The sequence below is a fragment of the Cuculus canorus genome, chromosome 8 (genome assembly GCF_017976375.1).
Source record: "Cuculus canorus isolate bCucCan1 chromosome 8, bCucCan1.pri, whole genome shotgun sequence".
In the NCBI taxonomy this organism is placed as follows: domain Eukaryota; kingdom Metazoa; phylum Chordata; class Aves; order Cuculiformes; family Cuculidae; genus Cuculus; species Cuculus canorus.
In genome coordinates, this window is record NC_071408.1 from 8,996,596 (window position 1) to 9,016,964 (window position 20,369).

Sequence of the window (20,369 nt, forward strand, 5' to 3'; positions counted from 1 at the left end):
TCAACATATCATATATTTTGTAGTGCATTGATTCTTGGACAATAACTCTTAACTCTTATTGTTTCTAAAAGGGTGCTGGTGCCAGAGGAAAAGAATGATTGATGGGAAACAGACACCAGCCTGTAGACGCTCATCCTTTTGCTTCAGATACCGATTTATCAGTGCAGCTGGGCATCTCCTGCAAGCCCTGAACACGGAGAATCACTCAGGGTTATCGACAGTGTAGCTCAAGATCCACGACTTCACAAATTATTATCCGCTATTGGACATCTTTTACAAGAAGCCCTGACAGATAAGTTAAAAAACAAAGGACAAGCGCTGCATTGCTGTGAAAGGCTGTCATCGGGGTCTGGCTGGCTTCTACCAAAGTCTTCAACTTAGTGAAACAAACACCCTATCCTAATGCTTCACATTTGAGTCGAAACCTATTTTATGAAATATATACATGTATATGTACATATATGTGTAATCTATAAACTGCACGTACACCGGTACCGAACATCCTTACAAAGGTGACGTAAAAGGATTTAGAAATGTATTTGTCAAGATTCCTGTCACTTCACGCCCTCTGGGTTACCGTGTCCTCCATGATGCAGCACTACCCTTCCGTGTGGGGACACTATGACGTGTGTAAGACTCAGATTTACACAGAAGAGGGAAAAGTATGGGATTACATGGCCTGCCAGCCGGAAGCCAGAGACATGATCAAATATGTAAAAGTGACTCTGGATCCCCCTGACATAACGTGTGGAGATCCTCCTGAGACTTTCTGTGCAATGGTAAGGCAAGCTTTTCATTTTGCATTGTTAGTGGATATATGTTTGCAATAGATGCCTTCAAAATTGAAGCCCTAATAGCACATGTATAAGTATCCAGGAAAATCTGCATCACATTCCGAATGTGAAAGGCTCTGCTGAACACAATGCCAAGTGGTACATTGAGCTGGGCAGTGAAATGTTCTTCACTAGCTTGCCTTTGTCTGAATTCAGGATCTCTTTAGATCAACTTTTAATTACTTGAAAGAAAGCGGCATAAAACTCTTAGTGCGCTAACACCTAACTGCAGTGTGTTTGCCTGGATCAAGAAAGACTTGAGTGAATTAGTTTCAACATGATTGCCTGAAAGCATCATAGCGTGGTGTAATTCAGCATGATTTCCAAACATGAGGCGGTTCTTATCAACTCAAACTGCGAAAGGTTAAAAAGTGATGGGAGCTGGGCTGGTGGAGCGTTTTGAGCAAGCCCACCCAGCCACAGGCAGCATCACTGGAGCCTTGCTGCCCCGTGCATCCCCACCTGCCTGTACAGGCAGAGCAGCGAGAAACCCTTTGGGGGGAAAAGGGGGAAGTTGGGGGGAAGAGGGCCGGGGGGTAGGTCTCCCAGCTGCTGACACCTTTCTTCAACTGAAATGGTAGGCCAACTAAGAGAGACCAAAGTCAAGATCCTTAACTTAGATGTTCCTAAAATTAGAGACTACTTTTGGAAATGTTAGGCTTGGAAAATAATCATACAGGTATGAGAAACCAAGCAGACACTATATATATCAGCCATTTACTGAAGTGCCAGTCATAAGTGTTTGATAGATTGTGCTGTAAGAGGTCGTTTAAGGTAAAGAAAATCTTCAACTTGTAGGTAACTTGTTTGTCACTGCAAACATGGAAAATTAATTTTCTTTGCCAATGAATATTTCTGTTCAATATTGAGTGGAAAATACAGTATTCCTTAACTAGAACGTGTGAGTTAGAGATGCAAAACATATGTACTTACATCTATTAATAAAGTATTGGAAACATACATCTCATTACCTACATAATTTATATTTGAAAAGCCAATGAGTTCTGGTAAGTTAGATTATCATAACAGAGAAAAGTTTAAAAGATATTTGTTTGCTTGCGTACGAACCATCATCGCTGTGCGACAGCATCATCACAGGAAGGAAATTTGCTTTTAAATGCCTTATAGTACCATTTTCAACCACTACTGTTCTGTAAGGAGTTCAGGTCGAACCATACATACATTTAGGTCATTATCTGCACGCATGCAGCTGCTTCCCACATACATTATGGTAATAGCCACGTGATAAATTGTGGAGCTATGTGAATAAATTACATTCACTGCAAACCTTTGACCGCACCACTTGCTTTCTGCCCACTAATCCATCTCTGCTGACATGGTTTTGACACTCTAAACCTCCAGGCAGCTTCAGGCAGCCACTGTTTAAAAACAAATAGAAGCAACATGCTCCATATAATACAGTCTTTATCTTGAAATGTATATTCTCCCTCGGAATAGTAAGGAATAGTAATAGGTGTGATTTAGCCCTCAACCAGTGACATTTAGTAACTCACGGTATAGTGAATAACAAAAGTTCTTAATGCAAAAGAAACTTTGCTTCCTCCTTTTAGTGCAGATAAACATTGCAGCAGTTCCTGTTGTAATTTCCTAAGTTTCTGAATGCCTTATTTATCAGTCCACTCTAGTTAGAATAATGATTTTAATTAATTTTTAAAAGGACATTCTGATTAAATCAATGTATTAAAAATGGTGCCAGGACTCTTGATGCTGTGGTAGGGAATGTGTTTGCTTAGGAATCACCTGAGGCGATGGGTGTAGCTCACTTGCTGCTTAAGCCCTTGAGACGCAGGCAGGCACCAAAATCCTGACATAAGGTGTAGAGAAACAAGAACTGGGGAGAAGGAGAGAGCACACATAGTGAGGGAGTGTATTTAGTGATGTGAATGTAGAGTGACTGACTCCTGGATGATGAACTGCTGTATTTGCTTTCAGTATAAACGTATACTGTACCTATACATTACATTCCCAAACACATTGCTAATGGCTTGACTTGCTTGAAACATCAGACAAATGACAGAAATGTTTTATGTTCCTGAGGTGCTGCATAGCAGCAGAGCCCACAATTCCCTAAAAAGGCTTCATGTCCACCTGTACTACAAGCTACAGGTAGAAATTAACACATTTCTTTCAAAACAAGATTTTACATATTCGTAGGACTGAGTCTTTGATGTTTCCCCGTGAGGAGATCTTTGATTTTTGTGTTCATTTTTAGTTTTAGAAAATGAGTTAAGAAGATAGCACTGTCATGCTTGGAGAACGTGGGCAGTGGAAAAGAGTGCGTTTCTGCTAGGTATGTCCTTGCACTAAAAAATCCCAAATTTGAAACTATAGAGATTCAGAGGTTTCTTTTCAGCATGGCAAAGTGATGAACTGATTGATACAATTGTTTGAGTTTATTATTGTGAGTATTGGATATTTGTGTGCCGAACCTGTGTACCAGTGCTTTATAACTGAAAACAGGTTAAAGCTCAACTGCTTTCTGGTAATTCCTTACAGATCAGGGTCCTTTTGGGTATCCCAATAATAAGCAAGGGTACCAAACAACCGAGCCTGCTTCTGCAGGAAGAGGAGGTCAGAGAAGCAGCCTCCTGTTTTGTTTCCATATCAGTACTCTGATCAGGCTTAGTCATTTTCTGTTTGTCACAGACTTATAAGGACTAAGGTACTAGCTGTTGAGTCTGTCAGCCATCAGTGTAGCATAGATTACATCCCTAAAACACAAGCAGACTGAGAGATTCACTCAAGTCTTGCTGGGAGATTATGGTAAAATCTAAAGCAATCTGAGAGGGAGATGATAATAGTCTGCAATAACACACAATGCAATCACGCACTGCAACACACGCAAGCACACAGTACAGAAGAGATGGGAGTTAATGGTAAAATTTGCTTCCTCCTCATTTCTGTATATTCCCCACAGAGTTAAATGCTCTTACAAGGTCGTTATGAATTTTTACTCTGTGAGCTTGTTTAGTTGACAAACCAAATAACAAGGTTTTGCATATGCAGATTTGTTGCAAAATGCAATGTGCCTTTAGTTGGTTGCTAAACTCGGCACGTGGCAGCTTACCACTTGTACACACCGTTGTGTTGTCCTTCCCAGACTGCATCCATAGGTATTACACGGACCATGCAGCAAAAAAACTATCCCATAACTGCTTTTATGAAATCTGTTCTGAGAATAACATCATAGTTTCTGGTGACATTCGGTATTGATAACTCGTGAGATTATTCTGAAGCCTCAAACCCCTGGAGTCCAGTGATTATGTGAGATTCTCAGCTTTCATATAAAACTTCATTTTTATTTCTTTAGTCCTTGGTTGTGGAGAAAATTTTGAAAATGAAACAGAATCTCAAAAAAGCAGAAGCCAAATAAATAGCCCTCCAAATTATTATTTGTTTAAAATATCATGATTTTTAAAGTCACTCAGGATTGTTAGGGCTTGGGAAAGGTTTTTGCTCTAGAGGAGAGATGCATGAAAGAAACTTACAAACATATGAATGGCTTAGAGCAGTGAATGCTCACAGTTTGTGGCTGTGGTGTTGCTTGTGTCTGTAAGGAGGCTGTGACAGCATCCTTCCCTAATGGGGAATACTCCTCCTGCCTGCAGGATAACCAGCCCCTTGGTTGACAGGTAACCTCTGGCTTCCCTGTAGATTTTAAAGCAATCTCTAGCTGCTTAGAATGAGGCACACATGCTGGCAGATGATGCACAACTGCTTTTTGTGGCGTTCCTTCGAGGAAATTTCACTGTCCTTTATTTGTCACACGATTGAACTGGATGGTCACAGCATTTGAGCCAGTGTGACTGTTCCTGTGGGTCTTGTAATTCATGAACTTGGAGCATTTGGCTTTGGTAGGAGCGTGTCCGGCACCATACACTTACGCTTAGTTGGCCTGGGAGGAGAGGGGAAGAGAGAAGAGAAAGAAGCCTCGTCATGCTTTCAGAACTGCAGGATTCACTTTGTAGAGATACTGTACCTGGGGGTGCTAGGTCTTGCGGTCTACAGCATTTCAGTTTATAGAATAAATCTCCGTTAAATCCCTAGGAGTAACTAACAGCTGGTGAAATCTACTTCCCTCTTTGTCAGCGCCTGTTACAAAACAGAGTTACAAAACTCTGTCCAGTTATAAAAATACGTAAATATGACTTTGATGACCATCCCCATCTTTTCCCTTCAAGAGTAGTGCATAGGTGACTTGTGACTTCTTTGTTTCTGAAACATTTTCCAGCTGTACCCCGAGTGTGAGCATCGAGAGCCCCCACGATGCTGCGCGCAGCTCAGGGTTCCTAGCACCACAGTGCTGTCTCAACCCTGTGCTGATACCCCGCCTTTAGCACGGGATTTGCATTCAAACTGTAGCCAGGATTATTGTCTAAATTCATCATCGATTTAAATTGGAGACTCCTAGTGGCTGTTGCTGTGATTTGCAAACTGAAGATGAATTTACGTTACCAACCTGTATTTGCAACTGAAATGGCAATATAAAAATACTATTTTCTGCTTATGGCTAGACCTAGCTAATATAACACCATCCCATATCCCAAAGGCTAAAAAATTATAAAATTGTCAGCAATTATCACTGCCTGCAGCTAATTTTCTTCATAGGTTAAAGAGAGGCTTGAAAAGAAGCCTGCAGACCAGAGACCTGTGAGTTTGGACAATTTATAGAGCAGAAACGCTGATGACGGTAGAAATTTGAGCCCTTGAGTGCTACTCTGTATTTCATAGCTAATCAAAACTAAATTAAGAAACAAAGATTATTAAAAAGTCTTCTGTGCATGTATTCTGGCATAATATTATGAGGTGGACATTAAATTTTTCCCTCTGAGACTTTCAGCATCATTAACATAGCATTCCTTTAATTACAAGTAGGCTCATATTCCTTAAAAAAAGGGAAAATGGTCCATAGTGTAGTTAGCAATACCATTATTATGTTTACTGAAATAATTAAATTAACAGATATTCATCTGAGTAATGTATAAATCAAAATGTGAAAGAAAACTGTGGGGTTCAGAGCATTTTGGTGTGCATACATGCATTCTTCGGTAAGACATTTTAAAACAGTGTTGAACAATACCATCAAGATGCTGATAAGAAAAAAGCTTTTTTCTTTTATGGGCTGAATAAGGACATGCAATCTTTCATTTTAGTTCCATCTGTGCCATCTTATTAAGCAGCATGGGGTAGAACTGGAGCAGGGAGTTAAAGGTGAGGTTACTGTTACTGTCTTGTTTAATGTGGATTTTTGCAATTGTATACTTTAAAAGCATGTACAGCTCAGTTTTGCAGACTTTATTTATAATACCTGCATTCATCTATTTTAAACTCCTTGGAGCACATTTAATTAATGCAAGTGTTGCTTTGTCACTGTTGGAAAGAACTTTATCTTTCAGGGAGCAAAGCTTTTATTTAGGCATTTCTTCTTAAGTTATCGCATATTTCATGCCATTCCTAGTACTGTAAGACCTATATGGTGAGCTACGGCCCCTCTGTCCCTTTTCTTCTCCCCTGCTTAGGGCAGGACTCTGCCACTGCTGGACTGACATGGCTCTTCCCATTAAAGTACCATTGTGGTCCTTGCGTTCCAGCCTGAGACCAGAGGAGCCCTTTGCTTGTGCTGTCAACACTCCCTCCCACTGGTCAGCACGGCAGTGACAGACAGCCTACCTGTGCCTTTGGTAGCAGCCTGCCTGCGGACACCGCAAAGGCACCTTGTTCCTCGGACTTCTTGGTGAAGGCGTTCTTGGTTTCATAAAAGAGAAAAAAAAAGGAATATAATTAATGACAGCACGTATAAAAAATTGGTTTGGTAAAATCTGTTTTCTTCCAACTGGGAGCTATCTAAAAATTAATAATTTCTCATAAATCAAAACTGAGGATTGCCAGTAAAAAAGATTTGCATTTTATTCATTATCACACATCAAGATTCCCCAGTAAATCACTATCAAAACTGTTCAGTTTTTTTACTTCTCAGTTACACTTTAAGTACTGGAATGTTTTCAAACCATAAAGCAAAAGCACACCCACCACGTACTTAAGTTGTTAAAAATATTTGGGGGTAAAATAGAGTTCCTAAACAAAGTCAGGGCTTCTACTTGTTTTTAGTTGCAGAGTTTTAAAGCACATATCACTACAACATGTAAAATGCATCCTTTTAACAAGAAGTATATTTTATAAATAGACTTCATAGAAACTGCTTAGCTGCTGCTTTTAACACTGCCTTTATACCATTTAGTACCTGCTTTCCTATTTTGATTTTTCCCCTGAATTTAGCTGGAAATATTAGACGTCTGTAGCTAATACAAAGATCAGTGTCTTTTAATAATACTTCATTGTAGAAAGCAAGGGATTATAACATGTCATATAAAACTCAAGCAGTAATGGAAGTTATTTTAGGGCTTCTGTCATCTAGTAAGAGCCACGCAGTGCACACGTTTGAAAGAAACGGCTGTGAAGATGTTCCTTTTACTGGCAGATTATTGATGGCCATGGCAAGACCAAAATAATTTAATCAGGGTTTAATTTCAGGGGTTTTTTTTATTTGTTATTTTTTTAAAACTGTCAGGGAGAACTTACTTAAACTTTTCTCCTGTCCATAGAAAATTTCGAGAGAGAATTCCTGGAGGGCCAGGTGCTGCTGGCTGGGAGGTTAGTGCAGGTAGAGGCATGGTGGCTCACGGCATCCCTGAGCTGCCTGCTGCTTCCATGCTATCCTGTCCCCTCCACTGCATCCACACCCTCTTGCTGGGGGCAGTTGTGGCTTTGCAGATGAGGTTCTCACAAATACCTGAGTTGGTGTCCCCCCCGCTGCCCTTGGCACCCTGAGGCCCCAAAGCACCTGTCTCCACCAGCCAAGACACGTAGGGGGCAGCTGCGCAAGTATTCTTTCTGGGTGTTGAAACAGCTACAGCAATTTTATAAGGAAATAAAGGGCTTCCACTGTAAATCGGATACTCCACACAGGCAATCTGAATGGCTTGCTGTCAGCGCAGCTGGACCAGAAATGTCCCCTCTGCAGCACCTTTAGTGCTGCCTTCTGCAATAAAACAATACTACTTTATAAATAAAATCTTTACTAGCAATGTGTTGTAATCTGTACCTCTTCCTGTGAGGCAGAGGTGATTTCAAGGCTCTGACTCACTGCAGGGAGACCTTCCTAACCGAATTTGCTCAGGTACAGAGGAACAATTCAGTAAAGCAGCACCCTGAACCGTGCTCCTTGTCTAGGGGTCAAGACAGCACATCACCCACCGCACCCTCCTGGGCTGAGGGCCCCTGGCAGCGGGTGACCCCGCTTCTGCTCTGCTCTGCTAAAAACCCTGAACTGAGATCAATTTTTTCTGGCGGGTAGTGAATCCGCCTTTTGGCAGAGGAACCTTTGCTTTCTAAGCTGGTGATGTTGCGTAGCCAGGCTGGCAGAGCAGCGGTGCAGGATCACCCTCCTCACAGAGAGCAGATGACTTCGCTTTTTTCACCTTTTGGTCAGGGGTGCGATGGCCCATGGTCCCAATGAGCTGTGCAGCATTAGGCTTTCCAGGCTGCTGTCTCGTTTTGAGGACAGTGTACAAGGAGTGTGATATTATATTTCCTCCTGCTGTGACAGACAAGTCTCAGAGTGCAAATTTTGGATTTACTTGGCAGAACTGAGCAGAGCTAGTTTTATGCTGTTCAGGTTTGTCCAGATTATCTGGACAAACATATTTTTCCTTCTTAATTTAGTACCTGTATGTCTCTAAACCCCCGAGTTTCATGTTTCTTTCTGGCACAGCTTGTACAGCTAAAAATCACTGGAAACCAAATGCATGTTCCTGAGGCACTTCTGTATATTAGAATTTCCATTTGTAAGCACCTAAGTTGAAACAAAGCCAAGTGAACTCAGCTGAGAGTTCTGCAAACCCTGTGTATGTCAGGACAACCATTCTGGTTAGTGGGCTCTCCTCAAGTTCTACGAGATGGCAGAAGTCAATAAGTTGACTCCCAAATAATGATTTTAACATTTAGATATTTATGTTCCTTATAAAGCAGCAAGTCCTGTGTACAACCCAAGTCACCCCATGCAAATATGAAAGATCACAGTATTCTGCCAGGACATTCAAGAAAAATACAGACATACAGACTGAGATGATCATCAAGCTCTCTCGTCCCTTTTGCTCTGTGCTGTGGAGCAGAGGGGGGAAGAATTCAGACAAGCATTAGCAGTCCTTGTTGACAAAGTATGGAAATTACCCATCTCCTTACACAACCTGGTCATTTGTTTTTATCTACCGAGCTTAGAAAGGGCTGCATTTGTGGCATCCGCTGCCTTTTTTTTTTTAAACAGTGCTCATTTTGTTTTGCCAAAGCAGCAATTTCCAGTTCATAAAAACCAACATGCCTGTTTAAGAGTAGCTAAAACCAGGTAAGATATCCATTAAACCAAATATTTCTTGACTTTTTTTCAAGGCTTATAAATACTAGCTAGATCTGAAAAGTCAAAAATAATCCCAGATACTATTAAGGTCATTGACTGATGAGATGCATGTCCCCGTGTACACTGGGATACTAATCGCACTAGCTGAAAAGTCAGAATTCATTCTGTACCCGATTTACTTGTAGAAACAAGGGCAGTTGATACACATTTTAGGTATGGAAGTTTATGTTTTCACAGGTCACTTGCAGTGACACCATCTTGACCTACAAGTACAAATATCTCTAGGGATATGAAAATCCTTAGCATTGAGCTGGCTTGGCAATGTGCATAAGTGATTTCATGTAGTTTTGATGTTTGCTGTATCATCTTTTCTGTAAAATGGTTTTATTTCTTCTAGTTCTTTAAGCAGATTGTTTAAAAGATATTTGGGAATAAAAAAGGAGAGGAAAGAAAAGGGCACAAATTAATTTTAATTATATTTATTGCAAGCAAGATATTACACAATACTAGAGATATTTTATGTCAGGCTTCAGCCCAGAATTTTTACAGCTAAGTAGTTGTAAAAGCTTTAAAAGAGGACACCATCATGATGAGAGGAGCAGTTTCTTACATGTACATACTGCATCTTTCCAGCATCCTCGTAGATTTTAGATTTTGATCTGTAAAACTGTCAGGAGCCATCATTTTAACTCATCAAATTGATTTTTACCATCTACACCTGCTCATAAGGCACCTTCCTCCAGTGAAAACTAGACAGAGCTGCTTGTGGGTGACATTTACAAATGACTGGGTGGGAAGGTATAAAAAAAAAAAGAAGGAATAGCAAACAACTACACAAAAGCCCTCATCTTTTAAAGATAACGATTTGCATTGCTATAGAAAAAAAGTACAAAATTTAGTTTTCTGACTGCTAAAACAACTCTTTCTACATATGCTATTTTCCCTGTCTATTTTTATCGCAGTTTTCCAGACTGTGACATGCCTCTTGGCTTTCTTGACCATATGGATCTGCCAAGCAGTATGAATACTGTAGGGATAGCCTGCAGAAATATCCTAACAAGGTGTCTCAGGCTTCAGAAGCATTAAGTAATGGGCTTAAGGGGTTGAAGTGTTGTAGCTTTCCTCACTAAAAATTTGGGCTAATTTTTTGCCAATAGTTTGCATCTGCAGTCCCCTTTTTCCTGAAATAGAAATGAGAGAAACTTTTGAAAATAAAAGGTTAAGAGCACACAAGTGTTTTGTTATCTGAAGTACTGGCTTTGATTTTTTAAAAAAGGTATCCTTCATTAACAAAAAAGCAGGTGGCGTCACTAGGGGAAGAGTGGCTGGAAAGCTGCCTGGAGGAGAAGGACCTGGGAGTGTTGATTGACTGAACGTGAGCCAGCAGTGTGCCCAGGTGGCCAAGAAGGCCAATGGCATCTTGGCTTGTGTCAGAAACGGCATGACCAGCAGGTCCAGGGAGGTGATTCTGCCCCTGTACTCAGCACTGGTGAGACCGCCTCTCGAATCCTGTGTTCAGTTCTGGGCCCCTCACCACAAGAAGGATGTTGAGGCTCTGGAGTGTGTCCAGAGAAGAACAATGAAACTGGTGAAGGGGCTGGAGAACAAGTGTTAACGAGGAGTGGCTGAGAGAGCTGGGGTTGTTTAGCCTGGAGAAGAGGAGGCTGAGGGGAGACCTTATTGCTCTCTACAACTACCTGAAAGGAGGTTGTGGAGAGGAGGGAGCTGGCCTCTCCCAAGTGCCAGGGTCAGGACGAGGGGGAATGGCCTCAAGCTTCGCCAGGGGAGGTTCAGGCTGGACTTCAGAAAAAAAATTTTCACAGAAAGGGTCATTGGGCACTGGCAGAGGCTGCCCAAGGAGGTGGTGGAGTCACCATCCCTGGAGGTATTTAAAAGTCAGGGGGATGAGATACTCAGGGACATGGTTTAGTAGTTGATAGGAATGGTTGGACTTGATGATCCAGGAGGTCCTTTCCAACCTAGTGATTCTGTGATCTTTTCATCTTTTTCTTGTCAGAAGTGATTTCACTACGGTTCATTGATTTGCAAACTTTTCCAGTTACAAAATCTTCTTTACTTATTGTATCGGTGCTTGGTTTTGGATTACTTTACCCATGAGCTTCAGTACAAGGCTGGCTGTCTTTAGTGACAGGACACAATTTGGTTAATGACATATGATTTTTCTTGGGTACAGTTTTGGCAATTTTAGGCCATGTGAGAATACACCGAAAACACATTTTAGACCTATCTGGAAAGTGCCAGCTGGAATGCATATTAAAATAGATTATTTTAGCTTTATGCATCTCATGGCTTATACACAAATAATTAAAAAGGAAAGAAGACTGTTATTGAATAATCTTCCCATAGTTCTCTATAATTGCACCATCATCAGTTGCAGCAGTCCACATTAGCTAAGCATCGTCATTTATGAACTTCAGGTTTTGTAGGTCTAAAAACAAGTCTCCAAACAAGAATTCAACAGTTCTCTTTTCTGTTAATCACAAAAGACATGGGTTTAGCATAGCATTTTGTGAAATCTTAAGCTCTAATAGGGAGTACGTCATTTGTATACGTTAAACAATAGATACTGGTTGAAGTCTGAAATTTGTAGGGGATTTGTTAGCTTTTTTGGTACAAGTTGCTTCTACAAGTCTTCAGCTGATGCAAAATGGTGTATGTGCATTGAATGGTACGGTGGAGCCACTGTGGAGAAGGTGGCTCCTGTACCTCTGCACTTGTGCTTCCTCTGCACCCCTCCTGGAGCGACGGCCTTGAACATGGTGGAGAAAAGGAAGACTGAAGAAAGAAATGGGGAGTTGCTCCAAAGAAGACACAAAGCCTGCCTCCCTCCTGGCTGCATCCCTGTTCTGTCTGTCACACGTTAAGGGCTCTGCAGCTTAAGAAGCCACCAGAGCTGATGGGATAGTGCTAACATATATTTCTGGTACACATTTTTGGGCAAAAGTCTCTCTTAAAATGGCACAGACCCATTCAGACCTCAGTGTGGCCCTTAGACAGGTACCAGTGAAGTGTTTTTAAAATCCTTTTGAAGTCTTAAGGTTAAGGAGTTCAGCAGTAGGATAGGAGGAACATGTGCTGAAATGTGGATTGGTTTATGAGCCCCTGACTCATGATGGTGCTTTTCCTAAGTGCAGTCTCCAAGACAGTAAATACATTGCAGGATTGCAGAGAAAGCAGGCGCAGCCTTTTTACAGGCAGTGTTCGACTCTTTCAATCAATAATAATCTGACTAAGAATTTGGAGTAAATGTCATTCTGGTGATTGTATCTTGTCAAGGGCCTCGTACTGTTAAGTGATGGGTTTGGAATGATAAAATTGTACATAAGAGCAGAAACAAAAATCAGACAGCAGCAGGGCCCCACTGAATTTAACCTTAGCCTCAGCATTTATTTGGGGTCTGGGTTTGGTTTTTTTTTCCAGTTCTCATTCTCAAGGGCATTGCACCTATTTCAGTGTAACCTTCAGCATCCTCCTCCTGCCAGGCCAGCTCCTTCTGATGCCCTAAGACAAGATTTACAGGAGAAAAAATAATGCTTTTTGCAAAATAATTACAGAGATGAATGGCACCTGTGATGACCTCTGTTAACACCTTTTTTTTTATTGACACCACCTTACATGAGCTTCTCTAAACTCCTGTCACATAAGCCAGGCACAGTTGGGGTTTTTTTGGCTGTCATCCTAGCCAACGTCCAAGGCCTCAAAAAGTAGATGTAAGGGCAATGCTGAGCAAGCCTCTGTTGTCATTGCCTTTACTCTGAATTAGGTATTGGTTTGTTTATAATTATGAGCTGTATAAAGCCTTGCAGGAAGAGCAGAACATGTTTACTTTCACAATGATGAAATAAATAATAAATTGGAACCACCTTTGGAATTCAAAAATACTCCTCTTAACCAGGGATCAGATTCACAGTGTTTTACTGGGGAATATGTGTGAACATCGCTAGGGTAGCTATAGCAAAGGGCTGCTGCTGAGAAACAGAGTGATAAACCTCCTCTCTTGAGCTAGCAATGTCAGTCTACAAGGTAATGCTTGTGATCCTACACGTGCCCTGTGTGCCAGGAGGTGCTGCAGCCCCTAAGCAACCCGTGCACGTGGAGAGAAGCATGTAGCAATGTTGCATCTCAGAAGAGAAGGACAGAGATTCCTCATTATTTCTGTGCAGTTCTTTGAGGATTCTTGGATAATTGGTGTTCAGGAGCAACCCGCTTTTCTCCATGTAAGAAATGCTTGTGAGATTCCAACAGTATTGTTACACAGACTTTGTTAGAAGACATCTGGCTGATAACTCATGAAGCAGAGAAAACTATAATTGAGCCTACAGTACTGCTGTATCTGACAATACATGTGTCTGCTTAAGCCTTGCACTTCGTAGATCTACACGTGCCAGGTAGATGGGTTCAGTTATTATTGGTTTTAATCATTTATAGTCTTCTGATTATAAATGGCCAAGTGCAAGGTCCTGCACCTAGATCAGGACAATCCCACGCACAATTACAGGCTGAGCAAAGAATGGATTGAGAGCTACCCTGAGGAGGACTTCGGGGTGTTGGTGGATGAGAAGCTCAACATGAGCCAGGAATGTGTGCTTGCAGACCAGGCCAACCATGCCCTGGGCTGCATCAAAAGAAGTGTGACCAACAGGTTGAAGGAGGCAATTCTGCCCCTCTACTCTGCTCTCATGAGCAACTTAATGTAGCAGAAGGTGACCCTGCCTATGGCAGGGGAGTTGGAACTGGCTGATCTTTAAGTTCCTTTACAACCCAAACCATTCTACAATTCTACAACCTAGGTTTCTTAATGCTTTATGCAGAAAAGCAATACAGAAAGCATAAAACATGGGCATGATTTACAAGTAATTTAAAGAGCCTTAAGCTAATAGAAAATGAGAGTCCCTTTCTACAGTATGAGTTGCTCAATGTCTTCTTCTGCAATCAGTGAACTTCATAGGTGTTGGGCAGATCTGCAGCTATAGAAGTGAGCTATTTTACAATTTGGTTTGGTTGTGTAGTGAAATGTTTTTAGCTCTTCTCAGTTTGAGCCAGGTTGCAACTATTTCTTCATAATTTTCTTTTTGTTAATTGTATGTGTAGAGGTTAGAGAACTAAAGCTTTAAAAAAATCTAATTTTAACTTGGAGTTGATTTATTAAATGATGCTCAATTCCTTAAGTTCGTGAAAATAACATATATCACTAATAATCTCTTGGAACTGATTTAACAGCACATTCTATTGCAGTGCTAGGAAGAAGCCAAGGACTTGTAACAATCCGTCATCTGCAGTGACATTTTTATTACTGTTTCAGAAATGCTGTGCTTTAATTGTCTCCCTGCTTCAAATCAACTGCTTAGTTTGCTTTAATGGTAGGTTTTTTTCTCTAGTTATCATTGTCCTTGTCATCAGAAACCTAAACTCTCTGTATCTTCCTGTCATGGTAACTACTAACAGGAACAAGAGCAGAGAACTGATCCGTGTCCCTCTAATTTAAGAGGGTGAAAATGCTATATTGATTGCAAGTCACGTTTTTATGGAGTTCACACCAAATTTCTTGTGGACCTGCGTGCCCGGCAATTCCCCCTTGATTCACAAGGACTGAGCTGAGAGAAAATCCATCCAAAATAATATACTTTTTTTTTTTTTTACATTTGTTATGAAGTTTGCAACAAGCTGCCCAATAGATAAATGGGTTTGCTTTCAGCTATTAAAGAGATACTGTAAGCTCTTAATTTAGTAGCAATGTTGCTAGTGCTTTAGCATCTTCTGCAGTGTGCCTCCAACTGATGAACTGAAGCGAAACTATAAATAGCAATGATGTCTTTGTCAGCTTGTGAGAAACAGGCGTTGGGGGTTTTTTCCACATTTCCTGAAAGGATGTATAGTAAGACAGGTCTAATCTTTTCTTTTGCTTAGTACATAGACTTATCTCTTTGATGGGTTACTGAATCAAACCACTAATTTGTTGCCTGCTGGTTCACAACATAGCTCACTGAACAACGGGAACACAGCCCTAAGGTTGTGTAGTATGTGATTGGCACCCCAAAGTTTAATGACTGTGTTAAGTTCTCAGCTTTACAGTTTATGACTTTGAGGTGCCCTTCCTTTTTCAAGGGAGAGGCTATTTCCCTCCACACCAAACTGTGTTTGCCTGAACCACTGCCCTGTAGTCCCTGTGTATTGAGATGCACATCTCCATGATGTGGAATCCCCTCCTGGGATCCCAGGTCCTTGGGAGATCCTTTTCACAGCTGGGCTACTCCTTGACCATTCTGTATCTGGTAGCTAAGAAGTTGTCTGAGGAGCAAATGGCTTTGTTAGGTTTGTTAGACCTAACTCCTCTGTATTTTTAAGAGAGTACCTGTCAGAAAAGCATCAAGTTTCACAAATCCCCGTGTTGGGGATCTGATGCAATGACAAAGGGAAGGGACTTGGTGACGGCTGTGGCAGCACAGCTGTTCAGCCTGCTAAGAGGTTTTAATGGAGCAAATGAAATCTGTCTCCTGTCTTCAGGCAAAATAATGATTGGGGAGTGAGGGGAGTTAATTTTCAAGGCTTACATTCTTTCAGGTTTGTTTGTTTGAGAGTATTTTTGGAGGGTAATGATTGATGCTAAGGAAAAGTTACAGCAAGTCTTTTTAAGTAGTGGATAAGATGCAGAGTGCTCTGTGATGCTAGGAGAAAAATGCTGATGCAGTTAGCTGCTATCAGAGGTAAAATAGCACCAACATTAAAAAAAACACTAAAAGATTTTGTGAAGTTTCAAAATCCCACCTTGGTTTCATTTTAGAAGATGTTTCTAACTAGTAGACACACAAATTATTGCAGATTACTGTGTCTTACAAGTCCATTAACTAGGTGAAGGAAAAAGAGCAACATCTTCACTTTAATGAGATGTCTGCTCTCTCCTCCTCCGTACTGTGCATCTTAACATACCTTGCTGTATGCACCAACTTGGGGCTCCAAGGCTTTGTCATTTCTTGGCAATTCCATTCTCTAATTTCATCTGACACATGGTGCTTAAATCCACAAGAAATGTGAGGTGAGGCAGAGAGGATTCCTGCAGGCTGCTGCACCATAAGAGGAGCGCTCATTTGCATTATTCATTAGATAAAGGCACTGCTTTGCATCTCATTTTGGTCGTCTCCATTTCCAGGCAGAGGATGTAGGGAATTCGCAGAATAGCTGAATTTTTATGGTATTAATAGTGCCCATTTGGGATTAAGTCTCCATTGTCTGCTGCCCCATATTTTGTCCCATGCTTATCTTAAATACCTACAGAAATGACATTCTTTTGTTCTTTTTTATAATGAACTATAGCTTTTTACTGCTTAGTAAAAGGGTGTTAATTTGTTTATCACTGCAATTTTTAAAATATTTTTTATCAAAGCCATAATTCTATACTCGGTCATTATTTGTAATTAGATTATTATGATCTTTTTCTCTGTTGTTCTGAGGTTATGGTTCAAAGTCAAGAGCTTGTAAAGCAGCTGCAATGATTGTGTGATCTGACAGTATCTACAAATTTTTTTTTGTCGTTCGGTATTCTTACGCGGTAAGCTTTTAAGAACCGTGTGCCTTCTGTTAAGTAACATGTTAACACAGTCAAGTTGAGGAATAGAAGAGCCCTAAATAACTTTCAATGCTGTTTTGTTCTGTTCTAAGCTTTATGAGCCAATTTACCTTGTGCTTAGTGTTAATATTAGATTCAGAAATCTCTACTGTAAAAAGGAGAAGATATCACTGGTCTGTTAAGAGAGCATTGCTTAATTTTGGGGTGGGGTGGTGGCATTATTAAGCACTTTCACCATGTTATTAAATTAAACATTTCTGGGGAAATCAGGAATTCTAGATGAGTTAAAACACGTATCATTATTTCATGTATGCTTTTTGAGAAAACATGCATGATAAACACCTTAGAAAATGCTATGAATCCCAGAGCCATTCCCTGACCCACCATTTACCTCACAGTACAGCAAATGGCTAAAAGAAAACAAAAAATAAAATTATTTACTCTGACTCTCAAAGCCCTCAGTTAAATTAAGTTAGGTGCTTCACTGGGCTGGATTTTGTGCAAAATCAAGTGAAGGTGTTGTCCCTGTTTTAAGTAGTGTAATTGAAACAAATATAAAAAGCAATAAAAATGTGGGGATCTGAAGACTTTAGCAAGATGTGGTGCTAAGGCTGACAACAGTGTATTATTTCTATTTCTTGTTGTAATTATGGCATGGCTCTGTGGCTGATGCTGTAGCTGTCTGATTTCTTGGGGGTACCAGGCACATTGGGCTCGGACTAAAGGTGGAAAAAGCAGTGGCTGTGAGCAGCGGTTGGTCAGGACACTTCATCTGTAAGTGGTGTTACAGCAGAAAATACAATGCAAATGATGTATGAAAATGTAACAAGGTTATACTAGCGCCCTGCCTAATACCCAACTTAATTACAACTGAGTTTGCCACGAGTTAGTGCCACAGCTGAATCTAAACAAATCACCCCAGTAATGGGCTGATTGCACTAACAGCAGTTGTTGTCAGGGACAGAAGGTACCATATGGCTCCTCTTCTCTACCCAGGTTAAAACATAGTTAGGAAGATGCTTAAACACATTGACACAAATGAGGAATTGGCTGATCTGGCTTTCCTCCAGCCTGCAGTGCGCATACACATCCCAGGGTCTGGCCGTTCTTGGGCATGGTGTGAGGGGCTACCCAGACTTGTCCAGAATGTGCTGAGTGGAGGAGTATCTTGGTAGCTGAGGACAAACAAAGGCAGCTGGCAGTCAGTTGCATTGCTCAGGCACAGCTCAGCTCTCCTAGTCATGTCTGGATTATGCTTGGGCAGTTTGTTAAAGGAAAAGACTGTACAAGTGACACTGGATGCAAACAGGAGAACGTAAGGGATGAATGAAGCAGGAGCCAGTCCTGCACAAGGCAGGGTCGGGTTCAGCGCCAGGGAGAGCTTTTCATGCGAATGGCGGCATAAGTCAAACTCCCACTAATTGCAGTGAATTTGGTGTAAGTCTTCTTAAATTCGTAAAGCCTTTTACTTTTCTTATTTACAAAAAACTGTAGTATAAATTTTGCAGTGCCGTGACACTCACATTCCCTTGCTGTTTCAGAATCTTGTCCACTTACAATAAATATCAGACACTAAAACCAGTCACTAAATATCACAGAAGCTCCTGTAAGAGCAGCAGAGCCTGGTAGTACCACTGCTTTTAAATATTTTCTAGCATTTCTATTCTAAACTATGTATGATGCTTTTCTACATTACATCAGGCTGAAGCACAGCAGAAGAGGAGTTTATGCTGTGTTAAATTGTTATTATCTACAAAATGTCAAAGTATAGTGTTCTGCCAGTTTGAGTTATATACTTTTGTTATGCTTTTTGCTTTGAAAAATACACATTTGAAATTTTTGAGTGTGCCAAGTAGGCCAGATGCTGCCCTTCAGAAATAAAAATTGCCTTAATTGATTCTGTGATGATTTGGGTTGTAGAAGAGCCATAAAATTTCTGCCAGATTTAAAATATCTTTCCTTGAACACCGGTCCCGCTGTGCTGATCTTGCTGTCAGCAAGGGTTTGCAGATCCTTCGTTATGAAACACCTTGTCACCACTCAACCAGCAGCTTGCTCCCTCTCCACTGTGAAGTTTGTTGAAGTACTTTGTTCAGATTTTGAAATATAGATGGATTTCCTGATGATTTTCTTAATTAAAGGGTTGTGGACAGTCCTTAGATACAACTCAGGGTAGCTATTCTGAAACATGTTACAGATGTGGTGGATAATACAAAGGCTTCTGAACAATGCATTGTGCTAAACAATATTTACCCTTTAAAAATGTCCTCATTTAGTGCAAAGTGAGGACAGCAGCTGTGCGACATTTATTTTTATCTTCGTTCTTCAATGGATATAAGACCTCTGCCTCTTTCGGGGCTTGCCACAGTATCCCTGACAAATTTACTGCGTACCTCTGTCTCATTCGTTAGAAACCTCTTACTGTCTGTTGTGGGCTTCTCTGCACACTCAGCTGCACCTGGGAGAGTTTGGAGCAAGTCCACTGTGGAAGCGCCTAGACCCCAGTTTGGATGCTCCATGCTACCTCAGCCATGCAAAGCAGTCAAAAAGCAGGCTTGAGGATGTAGTAGAGGATTTTCACTGGCACAGAATAATTCCTCTGGTGGCAGAGGACTGGCAAAACCAGCTCAGTGCCATCTGCTCTTTGATCCTCCCCCTTTTTCAGAAGCACATTCAGGAGGTGGCCCGTGCCAGCAGCTGGAGGATGTGGAACGGACCCGAGAAAAACCCCTCCACAGAATCAGCAAAGCCAGAACATTGAGACTTTTGTAACCAGCATGAGCTGGAGCAGCCTTCAGGGTGCTCTCAATTATGCTGCCTTTAGTTGTTCCAAGTCTTAATCAGGATGAAATGCTTTTTCAGGACTACTTTTCTCCCTCTTCATTTGTGATGAGCATAAACTGGAAACCAAAATATGTGAATTCACTCCACACCATGGCTAACAATTTCTACAGTATATTAATAAACTAGAAATGTAAAACTCTTTCATATAAGCTTCAAGAATGAAAGCTGATATAAAATTGTCACTCTAGTGGGTCATGCCAAGAGCAGATCTTAGCTGCTTCTTGGCACTGTGAAAAAAGTTGTTTGCTGCCCAAATGACCTCTCAGGATCCAGCCCTTCTAACAGCCTCACTAATTACAGAAAGCTGATCCTCATGTGTTCATCCCTCATGTGTGAAATTCTGAGAGCTGAATCAAATTAAGTTCCAAATGTATTTTCAGTTTGTGTTGAGAGATGCCACTATTTCAGCGAATCCAAGAGGAAAGGAATATTGCTTTCCTTCCACCAGTACGAACAACACTGCAAGGAGATTACATCTGTTACAAGAGGAAAATGCTATCTTTATGCCTTTTTGTAAAGCAGCCAATGGCTAATGGACAGAAAGTCTTTAGGAAAGTTTTGCAAATCCACATAATGTTCCCAAGTACTGGAGTGTGCATTCGAATCACAGATTTAACCAAGAGAAGAAAAGCGGGGAGGATTCGTGCAGCCAAATAGCTCACTGTTGGCTACG

The 20,369-nt window shown here is 41.0% G+C and overlaps 1 protein-coding gene across 12 annotated transcripts in view; it reads left to right on the forward strand.

The window, feature by feature from the left end:
* NTNG1 (netrin G1) overlaps positions 1 to 20,369 on the forward strand; it is a 155,811-nt gene that overhangs the window by 6,528 nt on the left and 128,914 nt on the right. For all 12 annotated transcript variants that reach the window (XM_054073203.1, XM_054073213.1, XM_054073201.1 and 9 more), the window contains exon 2: positions 72 to 779. In XM_054073203.1, the coding sequence (XP_053929178.1) occupies positions 534 to 779 (246 nt within the window). In that variant the 5' untranslated portion in view covers positions 72 to 533. The remainder of the gene's footprint in view (positions 1 to 71; positions 780 to 20,369) is intronic.